Source organism: Schistocerca cancellata, chromosome 10 (genome assembly GCF_023864275.1).
Source record: "Schistocerca cancellata isolate TAMUIC-IGC-003103 chromosome 10, iqSchCanc2.1, whole genome shotgun sequence".
Lineage (NCBI taxonomy): Eukaryota > Metazoa > Arthropoda > Insecta > Orthoptera > Acrididae > Schistocerca > Schistocerca cancellata.
This window is the reverse complement of record NC_064635.1, coordinates 172,428,404-172,441,098: the sequence shown is the minus strand read 5'-3', so window position 1 is coordinate 172,441,098 and position 12,695 is coordinate 172,428,404. Positions and strand designations below refer to the sequence as shown.

At 38.9% G+C, this 12,695-nt stretch overlaps 1 protein-coding gene across 2 annotated transcripts in view; it reads left to right on the top strand.

Moving 5' to 3' along the window:
• Positions 1–12,695, top strand: part of LOC126106456 (uncharacterized) — a 246,802-nt gene that overhangs the window by 162,016 nt on the left and 72,091 nt on the right. Inside the window, exon 6 of one of the 2 annotated variants that reach the window (XM_049912743.1) lies at positions 2,192–2,657. The exons of the other annotated variant lie outside the window; for it this stretch is intronic. Within the exon in view, the coding sequence (XP_049768700.1) occupies positions 2,192–2,205 (14 nt within the window). The 3' untranslated portion in view covers positions 2,206–2,657. Of the gene's footprint in view, positions 1–2,191; positions 2,658–12,695 lie in introns of those variants that run through there. 2 annotated transcript variants of the gene reach the window in all.

The window sequence follows — 12,695 nt, the reverse complement described above, 5'->3', positions numbered from 1 at the left end:
TCACCTCTCTCACATCCCTCTCCCATCCTCCCTACCCCCTCCTCATCACCATACACGCATTGGTCCCAGACACCACCTCATTTTCTCGTAGTACACATCCAGCAGAAGCACGTGGGGTCACCAGCGAAAACACGCCATCGCCCACCAGCTGGTGAGGAGGTTGAACAGTCTGCTTCCATGTTCTCTGTTTATGTTTGCTTCTCCTGTTCGCCTCCCAGTCACGAGTTGACTGTGGTGCGGCATGTGACAGGAAACAGCAGTTGCGTGTATGCATGAAGTTTTGTTTGATGCAACCTGGCTGTTCAATGTATCCCACCTTCAAATTTTTCAATCATACATCAGCATTGACTTTTCTGAATTATGTAAAAAATACTACAAGTCATTTCTTTTCAGAAATGATCTAGTGTTCTATGGAAGTGTTAGGTTCAGATGAAGAAAATACAATAGGGTAGCTGCCAAAAAAGACTGTACTCTTCAGATGCTATGCAACACTCATTAGAATCCCTTAATAAAAGCCATATAGAGATTTCAATAGGTAATGCAAGTAACAGAGCATTCTTCCATGGAGAAGATTAAACAATAGGTGTGCATCATACCCTTAAGAACCAGCTTCTTAAACAAATGATAAGCAACTGTAATGAAAGGTCTGAATACCGACAAAATAATTAGTTGTTACTAAATATCACTGGGGATATTTCTGTATGCAAAACAATTGGGGAAAACTCCATAATACAAATTTTCAATTTCAATGAAGAAATAGCAAAATAAAGATTGTTCCCCAAGAGTTAATGTTGAAACATTTAGCAGTGTGCTCAGTGTGAATGATTCATAAAGAAAAGTAAATATGTTTATTGTTATACAGTGCATAAAGAGAAGCATACACAAATAGCAATGGCTAAACTGTTGTTAAAAAAATACTAATAAATAAACAATATCCCAGGTGAGAGGCGTTTGCGATTCTACCTTAGCCGTCTCTTGGCTAAGGTAGAATCGCAAACGCCTTTTAATGGTATGTATAAATGTTTGTGAAATCCTTCTAGATGTCCTTAAGCCAATCAATAACATTTTACATTATTTTTAGTATGTATATCACTGGCAGTCTTTGGGGGCTTTGCATTGTCCCACAACAAGATTGTGGACTCAGATTAATTCAGTTACACATTAAAATTTGCTATACACACTGAACATGCACTTCCTTCTTGTACATAATATTTTACTGTTAGCATGAAGAATGGCAAGCATTTTAAATGGCATTGCCAAAACAAAAACCTGCAAATTCGCAACTCTTGTAGAATATTTGAGTTCCATCTGTGACTGGAGAAAAGGAATGTTGCTTAACTACATCTATATCTGCTTTACTTTTCATAGTTGAAAGCAAAAAATTCCTTATGTCATCACAAAGATAAACACTGCATGCAACATTAGGAACTGAGTGTAAACAATTCTCTTTGCACTGTTGAAATGAGGTTCTTGTGATACAAAACATCTACTGAAACACAAGTGCCTTTCTGTCTGTGCTACAATAGTCTTTCTAGAATTGAACATGGTTGTCTAGAGAAGCCAAAGCGTATAGATCTGTTTCAAATCTTATGTAAAACATTATACTTCTTGTATGTTTTGTTTTTGTATACTTCTTGTATGTTTTGTTTTCGTTATGTGTTTTATTTTGTTTTGTGATTTTTATCTGTTTCATGTTCTACTTATTGTTTCTGTACCTTTTTTTTAATTTTTGGTCTTACCTTGGTTTATCAGTTTCATTTAAATGACCTATGTTTAATGCACACTTTTTGTTTACTCTGCAATAGCACACAGTGTCTGATTTTGTGTTTTGAGTTTGTTTGAGTTTTACTCTTTTAACACGTATACTGTGTGATAGACAAACAGGCATGAATTAGTTATAATGCATATGAATGCCATAATTTCAACAGCTAATACAGATGGCTGAAACTTTAAGTGCATTTTTACTGCTCTTAGTTATTCCCAATTTTTTATCAAGAAATTATATTAAAAATATTTCTCTTTTTTATATTTTTAAATTTTTTATTTGGAATTTTCAAAAAGATAACAGTAGGCTACATATTGAAGAACAGAGCAAACATTCACTTTTGAAATGCATTCATGTACACGTTTTCTTACCTTGCCTACCTATGTGTGATGTGCTGTTAATATTCTAACATTTCTGTTGTTTCAGCTCACATCCGCTAAAAAAGATAAGAAAAGGAAGATATCAACTGCATCAAATCTTTAAAAAACATACAGAAAGCAATCCACAGTACTCTTTGTGTTCGGATTGGACTTTCTATATACCTTTTACGTCATATTTAATATCATTTTTGAAGCCACCATAATTTTGAGAGTAATAATAATCAAATATATTGGGCAAAAATGTGGAGCTAAGACCAACACAAAATATAAAGCATGTACACATAAATTATGTGACATATAGATCTTTCAATCCGATCACTGCTTCTGTGCATTTTTTTATATTTTAAAGAATTTTCAGTACAAACAAAAGCAAAATATTATGGCTTTAATATTTTTGAGAAAAATATTGCTAAGTTTGCATCTAATAATTCGTGCCAGTGTGCATGTTTTCTGTTACCTATCAAATGTAAATGTCAAATTTTGAAGTCAATAAAAACCTGTCTGGATGAAAAGTGTTTGTTTGAATTAGAGTAGCCCTGACAATGCCTCACTCATGTTTGAATAAGCAAAATGAAAGCAAAAAAATCTTCCTTTGAGACGGAAGCTCCCAGTTATTAATTGCACTTGGTTTTTCCCAATAATGAAGCATTTTGTGAATATTTTTTATCAAATCTTTGTTGAGTGAAAAAACTTATCAAATTGTTCATGTGTATGTGTATTTGTATTGATAGATATTTTGTTAGCAAACAGAAGTTTTCTGGTACTGCAATTGTGCTCTGCACAGTGATCATGTATGTGTAAAGAAAGATTTGAAGATATTTGAAACATGATAGTCCTATCCACAAACAGATGCAGAAGGTATGTAGCTGACACCTGACGTAGTAATTGTGCTAAAAACAGGGCAATGCTTTTAAGATCACACCTCTTAAGACATAAGACATAAAACTGTTCTGTGTATGTGACTGCACTGTGATGTTATTACAGGGATGAGTGTTTTGACCACTGTAGTAATGGGCCTTCACCAGGGTGGTATATTTACTACGAGGCCAGTGCCACACTTATATGCTGTTTCATCCTATCCTCTAGAAATAGTAACACAGGTCAATTGAAGTGGAACTGCAAAAACTATGACTCTCTTTAAGAGATAACAGCTATGATAAAAGAACACTACATAATTTTATAGCAAGACAAAATTGCCAAAACAGACCAGGGATGACACAACAGTGCATAGCCCCCACCCCATTCCCCATACTGTACATGCAGGGCATCAGTGACCACGTTGTAGAAGATGTACGAATGCACAGGGCATCAGTGAACATGCTGGAGAAGATGCATAAATGCAGAGACATATTTAGAATCTATAGACCTCTTAAGCTGAATTGTAGTGTGGGCCCTTTTGGAGCAATTTTCAAATTAAAAGTCTATAATGCAGCATTTAAGGTTCTTATCAAACTGTATACAATTTTTATATAGGGTGTTTGTCTATTATAGGTACACAGTGACAGCCTTACTTTGCTGTTATGTTGTTGTTATTCACTAAAGATGATGGGTACAGCTGCCACAGTGGTTCTCTATATTGCAGTATAATTTCAGATAAAGCCCTCATAGTGGCAGATTTTATATATTTTTGAAGTTGTTTCCAGTTAGTAGTAGTATAATTACTACAACTACTAAATACTTTTTATGGTAATCTATACTCCTATAGAAAGACAAATCACTGTTTAACATTGTTACCAAAACTCTTGCAAATTTCTTGACATATTTACCCTTAATTTAACGTGACACTTTAATAAACATTTGGACAGATATAGGCCGCATATTGTTTTAAAAATTTAAATGAAAATTACATACATAACTACGTGCTGTCCTGTTTTCTCCATTGCAGTCAGTTTTGCAGAAAACGGGAAAGATGTATTTATGGGTTAACAGCTTATGATTAGAATATTACCAAGTAATCTGAATTCTCTGAAACTTTGTAATACAACCTGTTCACAGATCTGGCAACTGGAAAGGTCCCTCAAATGTCCTATACCAATGATGTCAATTTATTTACCCATTTATTTTAAGCCATTTCAATTCCCAATCAATGTTTCATTGGCTATAACAATTAACAAGCCTCCAGGTCAGAGAGAGGGTAGCGGAAGAAATGATGATGATGATGATGATGATGATTGGTTTGTGGGGTGCTCAGTTGCATTGTCATCAGCGCCCGTACAAAGTCCCAATTTTTTCACAATTCAATCAAGCCACTGTCACCAATGATGATGATGAAATGATGATGACAACACAAACACCCAGTTCCCGGGCAGAGAAAATCCCCAACCCAACTGGGAATCGAATCCAGGACCCCGTGATCCAGGGGCAGCAATGTTAGTCACTAGACCATGAGCTGTAGATGAAGAAGAAATGGGCAGAGAGGGGTGGGGGTGGACACACAGAGGGGTAAGGAGCAGATGCACACAGGAGGGAGGAGGAGATGGAGAGAGGTAGGGAGAGGAGGTGGTGGATAGAAAGAGAGGGGGAGGGGGAGGAGGAAGATGATGAGGAGGAGGAGATAAACAAAGAGAGCAGACGGAAGAGAAAGGGGGGAGAAGGCCTTCAGGACGTATATCCAATTCTGACACGTGTTTAGTAATTACAAGTCATTGCCTGGTTTACTAGTACAGTTACGTTTAAAAAAAGTGTGTTTGTATGTTTTACTTTTGAATTTTCCACTAAAACACAGTGGTCACTGGAAATTTCTATAATTAGTGACCCACTTCAGCTTCTCGTGGGTAATTCTAAGTATATAGAGCTGGACAACTTGTCTGGCGTTGCAGTGATTTTGTTTACAAGCCATTGCATAGAGTTACGATTAAAATTCAAATGATATGTTAGGAAACTGGATTTAAGCAGCACATAGCAGGAAAGTTCTGAGGAGGCACGAATGTTATCTGTTTCATATTTAATTGGTGTCGGGAATGACATCTCACTGCAATTATGGGAGCTGTGAGCTACCACACTACTCTGTCTGCCTGGCTGCAGCACCAACTTGGTACAAGATAAAGCCACTTAGTAGGCAGTAGCTTGTGCCTGGCTGCTGGCAGCAATAGCTTGTGCCAGCCTGCCACTACTGCTGATAGCCTTATGTCTATCTACTACGCCCACAAATCTCCCAGATGCTCATTTGGACATGTTCTTAGGAAGCAATTTCTCACTGGTGAATAGGAAAATCTACTGCAGCCACGATTGCTTCATATTTTTATTCTACTCACAATGGCCGGTTTCACCAGAATCTTGCTGTCATCATCAGATCTTCAGATAATTCTTATTAATATGCATTCATGCTACCAAACCAATGAGATCAGTTTAGACTCATAGGAAACAGTACTACATTGGCTTGTCAACCACATTAAAAAGGACATGTAAAATACCCACTGCACCAACTGTGTGCTCAGGAGTACAGTCATGGAAAAAGCACATCATAGGGAAACCTGAGTGGGCAAGTAGCCTATGCCAGAGTGAGCTGTTACACAAATGGTCAATGTACCCAGCATGCTGATTGTTGTCACTCAGACTATTTTCTGGTGATCTGGTTGTTTGACTTGTAGGAATGGTCTTGCTTGTACTTGTATTTCAAGTCTGTGAGGTAATACTTAATTAACCCCACTATGATGTGCATCACAGTATTCTAGTTTAGCATACAGTGTGTGTTCTACCTGTTCACACTACAGCTGGCAGTATTTGTCTGAAGTTACTACGTATGTGAATGTCACATACGCCGTGCATCATGTGGTATATTTTGGATCCGGTGGTGTAATAATTCTCCAATGTTGATTTTGTAAGAATGTCAATTATTGATTCTCCAGTGTATTTCTGCAAGAAAGTCAAGTATCGATATGTGCACATATGTGCCACCTACTGACCATTCATTTCATGGTTCACTGCTGTAGGCTGCTTGCTGGCTCAGTTTTTCCTGTGATGTGCTTGGGCCATGGCTACACTTTCTACATTTTCACCTTCAATCCTGGGCACAGAGTTGGTGCAATGGATATTTTATATGTTCTTTTTTATGTGATTAACAAGCCAACATGGTGTCATTTCCTATGAGCTGAAATTGTTCTCATTTTATTGATGGCATATATTTGTTTCAATAAGAATTTGCCAAGGACCTGATGCTGACAGCAAGATTCTGTCAAAACTGGTCATTGTGAAATAAAATAAAAATACATAGCAGTAGTGGCTGAGGTAGATTTTCCTATCTTCCACATGAATCCGTGAATATGTTAGTAAAAACCAAATGTCAATCATTACAATAGTTCCAGTAATTAGCCTTCACATACTGGCACAAAAATATGGTGGGGAACATTAATTTATAATATGTATAGGTAATTTCAAGGATTCCTGCCATTCACCATTAGGTGACAATGGAATTGTTTTTAGAGTGGTGGTGGATTTAGTTTTTCATACTGTAACCAATTTGCATGAAATGTTTATAAATCATATACACAAACCTTCTTTGTGAATCACTTCACTGCTCTGCAAAACTTAAGCAAGCTAGATGAAGTAACACAACATATTAATTACTCAGTGGAAATGAATGAAAGTGCAGGAGTTGGTTGCCAGAGATCTCCCAGTCATGCACAGAAAGTTGGACGCCACATGGCACAAGATCATTGTGACTATAGAACCAGGCAGGGCTGGCCCCACAACACGAGGAAGTTGAAGGAATGGGCAAAAACAGTGAGCAGTTACAGGGTACTGTGGTAGTGTTCTCCATTACAGCATGGTCCAGAGACAACATTTGGATGACTTCATAGGGACAAAAGTCACCACAATAATTGATGGAGGACAATGTGTGATGAGCGCAGCTCAGGAGTTTGGTATGCCTAATAGAATTGTTTCACGTGCATGGCGAGCATTCTGAATAACAGGCACTGCTGCCTGAAAGAGGAGAGATGGTCAGCTATAATAAACAACAGCTGCAGGTGACCACTATATTGTGCAACAGGCAAGAAGGAACCCACGTCAAACAGCAAGTGCAATTGCAACCACATTTTACACGTGCACAAGCTGCACAATCTTGTACAGAGCAGTGATGTGACAACTGCATGGGGGTGGTCTCTTTGTCCGACAACCACTATGTCGTGTCCCTCTGGCTGGACCGACAATGAGTGGGGACATGTGCTCTCCTCAGATGAGAGCAGATTCAGTCTGAGTACTGCTTGTGGATGCACCCTGACATGGTGGAAGGTGGGAACATGTGCGAACATGATTGTTCTGGTGGTCCATGTGCTATGGTGTGGGGAGCCATAATGCTGCATGGGAGTACTGACCTCCAAATCTTTGGAAATGGTGCACTCACCAGTCTACACGATTGTGACACTACAGTCCTTCCACCAGTGGATCTTTTCAGTGGTGCAGTCAACTCTGCCTTCACTTTTGTAGATGTCAAGGTGTAAACACATGAAACGATGGAGGTGGAGGATCTCTCAGAATGAGAGAATATTTGGCAAAGGGATTGGCCTGCCCATTCCCCACGACCTAAATCCTACCAAGCATCTGTGGGATTTATTGGGTAGATGTAGAAAGTGAAAAAATTCTCTTATCATCATCTCCTGCAATTGCCAGTGACCACCTCTTAACTTTGCAGGCTATTTTTGCAGTGAGTCATGGCTTCTTTACCCCATGACCACTTCTGATTTTTGTGCTGCTAGAAGATCAGGTGTGGAGTCAATTCAGCTTTTTGTTGCTTAAATCAAGCACAAATTCATAGACAGAGCAAAAAGCATCATGGGAGTCATGAACCCCATCAACAAATATTTTATTATAAGCATTTATATTTTTATGGACACTGGCTGGTCAAAAGTATCCAGATACCCTTACATAATGCAGAATTGACCACTACATGACATGTAAAGTGGACCTGCCATTATAAAAGGCGGAAGGGAGCATTGTGTTGTAAGTAGAGGAGTATTAACACCAGAATGGGTTGGTTAGGAGAAAGAAGTTGACTTCGAACATGGACTAGTTACTGTGTGTGGTACAGGGTACCCTCTGCCACACACCATGTGGTTGCTTGTGGTGTATGTAGAGGTAGATGTAGATGTCACCTGAGTAACAAATCAATAAGGGACATTTCAACCCTACTAAGGCTGCTCATGTCGACTGTTGGTGATATGATATGTGATTCCTAAGTAGAAATGCAAAGGAACAACAGCAGATCTCTTTTACTGCTGGAAAGGGACTGTAGAGAATTCTGAAGGGTGGTTGTAGAAAAAATGTCATGATATTAGCATAAGAACTCACTCCTGAGTTCCAAAGTGCTACCAGCATTCCATCCAGCACAATTACTGTGTGTAAGAAGTTAAAAATAATGGGGTACATTGGTCAAACAGCTCCTCATATGCAGAAATTGTGAAGTCAATGCCTAAGTGTTGCTTGAGGTGGTGTAAAGAGCAAATGTGAATGACTGTAAATGAGTCATTTGGAATTATGACTCATGCTATACCCTTTGGCAGCCCAATGGAAGAGCTGGGGTTTGGCTATTGCCTCGAGAATATTAGCTGTCATCATGTGTAATGCCAACAGTGAAGTATGGAGGAGGTGGTGTTACAGTGTAGGGACGCGGTCCCTATAATATGCTTATGATATTGCTAAATTTAGAAGGATATGAACACATTTTACAGCATTGTGTCCTGCGTACAGTAGAGGAACAGTTAGAAAATTGTTATTTTTATCAGTATGACAGTGCACTGGGCAATAGCACTCCTGAAATGGACTAGCCTACACAGAGGCCCAATCCGAATCCAGTGAAGCACTTCTGGCATGAAGTATAAAGTCGGCTTCATTCCAGACCCCAGTGTCTGACATCACTACTTTCTCTGCTTTTTGACTCTTGAGGATTAATGGTTCTGTCATTCCTCCACAGACATTGAAAGTAACCCAGCAGAGTTCAAGTCATCTAAAGGTGAATGGTAGACACACTGCATAATAATGTCCACAATAGGTGCCCAGATACTTTAGTTTCGATCGGATAATGCATATCAATTTCCAAAATTCACAGCTAACTCCAAGAGAATGAAAGGCAGGTCTCAAAAATGACAAGGAATTCTATGAATTACAATCTACATTTAACAGAGGATACATTTCACTTGCTAGCGTGAGAGCCTGCCACGGGGATTGGCTTGTGGCCTCACCAGCTGCAGAAAACATTCCACCTGGGCAGAGGTGCATATTCACAGGCTAACTGCATGTCCTGCTGACAATAAATCTGACACAGTTCATGAGTACACAGTTACAACTGCCAAACCACAGAAAGGTGTGTGTGGGAAGACAGAAGGGGAAAGACGTTCCACTTCGCGGACATAGATGGAAATGACTATGCTTACATGGCCACAGTCTGCACACCAGTTTTCACAAACATAGTGTATGTTGCTATTACAGTTCTTAAATAAACTGCATAACATATGTACTGCTCAAACATTCCCGTGTGACAGTGTGTAGTGGAGGGCACAGACATGGGGTATGCAGTATTTTTAATATTTTGAAAGATGAATGGTGACTTGTAAGTAGCCATAAAGAAGTTCCAGTTCCGACCCTCTTAAAAACCTGCAAAATACTTGCAGAGGGGCTTGGTACTACTCAGATTTTCAGAATAATGCCTTTCAAATGCTGCACTTCTCTGAATTGCAATTTCTTGGATGTTATTCTAAAGCAACGTAGTAATCTTTAATGTAAAGAAATTATTATTATTATCATCATTATTATCACAATCATTATTATATTAAAACAGTTTATGTAGGTATTTCATTTTATTATTAATAAGTAAGAGCTATACATGACACTTTAAAAGCAAGTTTGGAGGGGAGAGGGGGGGGGGGGGGGGGAAGAGAAAGTAACAAACCCTAACACCACCCCCCTCCCACCCACCCCCCCAACCCCCTCTCAGAACTAAACCCTGAATCTGACTCCTGGCTAAAGCAACAAAGAAATGAAACTGACACTCAAGTTGCTGTTAGTGAGGTCAAAATGAAAGGTTTTCACAAGGGTGGGAGCACCGTGCTGTGCTCTCCCAGCTGTTGTCAACTTTCTTGTCTTTACTAAAAGTGGCAGAAGTGTCACAATTTACAACAAAAATAATTGTATAACTATGCACGAAAATATGGATTTATACTGTAGTTAAAATACTATCTCACATCCATCATACCTACAGTAGATCTACATCTGCATATGTCTTTAGTGCTATTGAAAAAGAACATGATATGTTAAGTTGCACATAGACACAATTAAAACACTTACACATATGATTTTGGGCACAGCACAGCTTTCACTGGAAAAAGAAAGAGAAACAAAAAAAATTATATATGATATTTAATGTCATATGGATACTCTGCACAGAGCATATTGTGAAACAGCATTAATGAAAAATGTACTTGAAGGTTAAACATTTTAAGAAAATGTTGAATTTCAGAACATAAATTTACTAGTTGCTGTTGATGTTAGCCAATAATGCTATACACAAATAGTTAATAACCACATCATCTACCAGGGACACAGCATCAGTAAAATAGTAAGGTAAGTAAATATGAATTAAAAGGAGTGGAACACTATATTCTTGAGAGACATTCTGCTCTGTCCTATTTTTTTGAGCACATATTGCTTGCTGCATAGAAGGGATCTTCAAATCTTCACTAAAATTAAATCTGAGAACATAACATCTCTTCTCATGTTTCAGTTCTAATCAAACACCACATGACATACATCATGTTCACAACTGAACAGAATTATCATACATAAATACTGTTGTTTTCAAAATGCGAAACTTTTTCATTTTACTCCACACCAGTAGAAAATTAAGTTACTGTTCTCATAAAAATATTTAATACAAAATATATTCTAGTAAATGCCTTGTTTTTCTCTGTGCTCCTACAATAAAAACTCATCTACTGGCCCTGTCACACCATTCAGAACAGATCAGCTGCCTTGTCGTTCTCTGCCATAAGACTTCATTCAAATGCAGTATGGGAGGACACAGTGTCTTGTCCAGCAAGTGGTCTCGACACTTAAATGACATAGGAGTCTGAGTCAGCTAATGTGGAGAAGATTAATTGAATATTTTGAAGGAGTTATGGAACTCAGATGGGAAATATAGGGACAAATAGGCAAGACTTGAATAATTACAATCTTTAATGCTCATCTGAGCAAAACTGAAAGAAAGTACATTATTCCTGATTGTCCAAAAATCCCCTGGAGGGAGGTGTGAATGTGAGCAGAGCCAGAGTGAATACTACAAGTCCAAATCATGGGCCTGACCTGCACAGATGTCCCTCGTGGACGGCAATCTGAACTGAAGTCACTCTTTCAGATGCCACCATCTCTGCCTTTCCTACTGTGCAGTAGACCACGCTGCTCCTTCCACACTGGTGCTTCCAGCCTCCACCCTGCATGGTCTCGTGTGTGACTATATATGGTCACCGTGACTCACGGCTCTCCACATGAGCTCATATGATACCTCACGAGTCTACGTAATGCTTCCAGCCGATGCCCAAACCGACACCCTTCCTGTGGCATCCCCTTTGTACTCTGAGAACTTTCTAGAAAACTTATTCATTCTGGCTGCTGTTCTGCTGCCTTTCAGGCATTGCATTTTTAAATATGTGACAGTAGGGTCAGCACACCACTCTCCCAGCCTTGATAGTTTGCCAGCCCATGGAGCTGCAACTTCTACCTCAAGTAGCTCCTCAGATGGCATCATGAGGCTGAGGGCACTCAGTCCAGTCCTTCCATCAGGGAAAAATTCCTAGCAATACCAGGAATCGAACCCAGGTCCTCCGTGTTGCATCGAGATATGCTTACCACTAGCTACAGATGTGGATGTGCTCCTACACTACAGTATTATTATTGTACAAATGGAAAGAGCCAGCCAGAAACTACCAAGCAAAACAAAGCAAAGCTCTGCATTCTGGTCCTGATGGCCAGTCACGGCTGACTGACCATCACATCCATCTCTGCTAGTGCCATCAACGGATAGGGTATGGAGAAGCGTGGGTTCCGCAAATCACTCTCCCAGCTGTTGTCAACTTTCTTGTCTTTACTAAAAGTGGCAGAAGTGTCACAATTTACAACAAAAATAATTGTATAACTATGCACGAAAATATGGATTTATACTGTAGTTAAAATACTATCTCACATCCATCATACCTACAGTAGATCTACATCTAAAACCATACTAACACAAACATCTAAACTGCCACTTACAATAATTTTACAAACCAACTATGTTATCTGCTAGACCTTATCAACATCTTCATATTTTGGGCTGATGGCTGACTGACCATTACATCCATCTCTGCTAGTGCCATCAACGGATAGAGTATGGAGAAGCGTGGGTTCAGCAAATCACTCTCCCAGCCGTTGTCAACCTTCTTGTCTTTACTAAAAGTAGCAGAGGTGTCACAATTTACTGTAAAAATAATTGTATAACTATGCATGAAAATATGGATTTATACTGTAGTTAAAATACTATCTCAGAGAATGATTCCATCGTATCTACAGAAGATCTACATCTA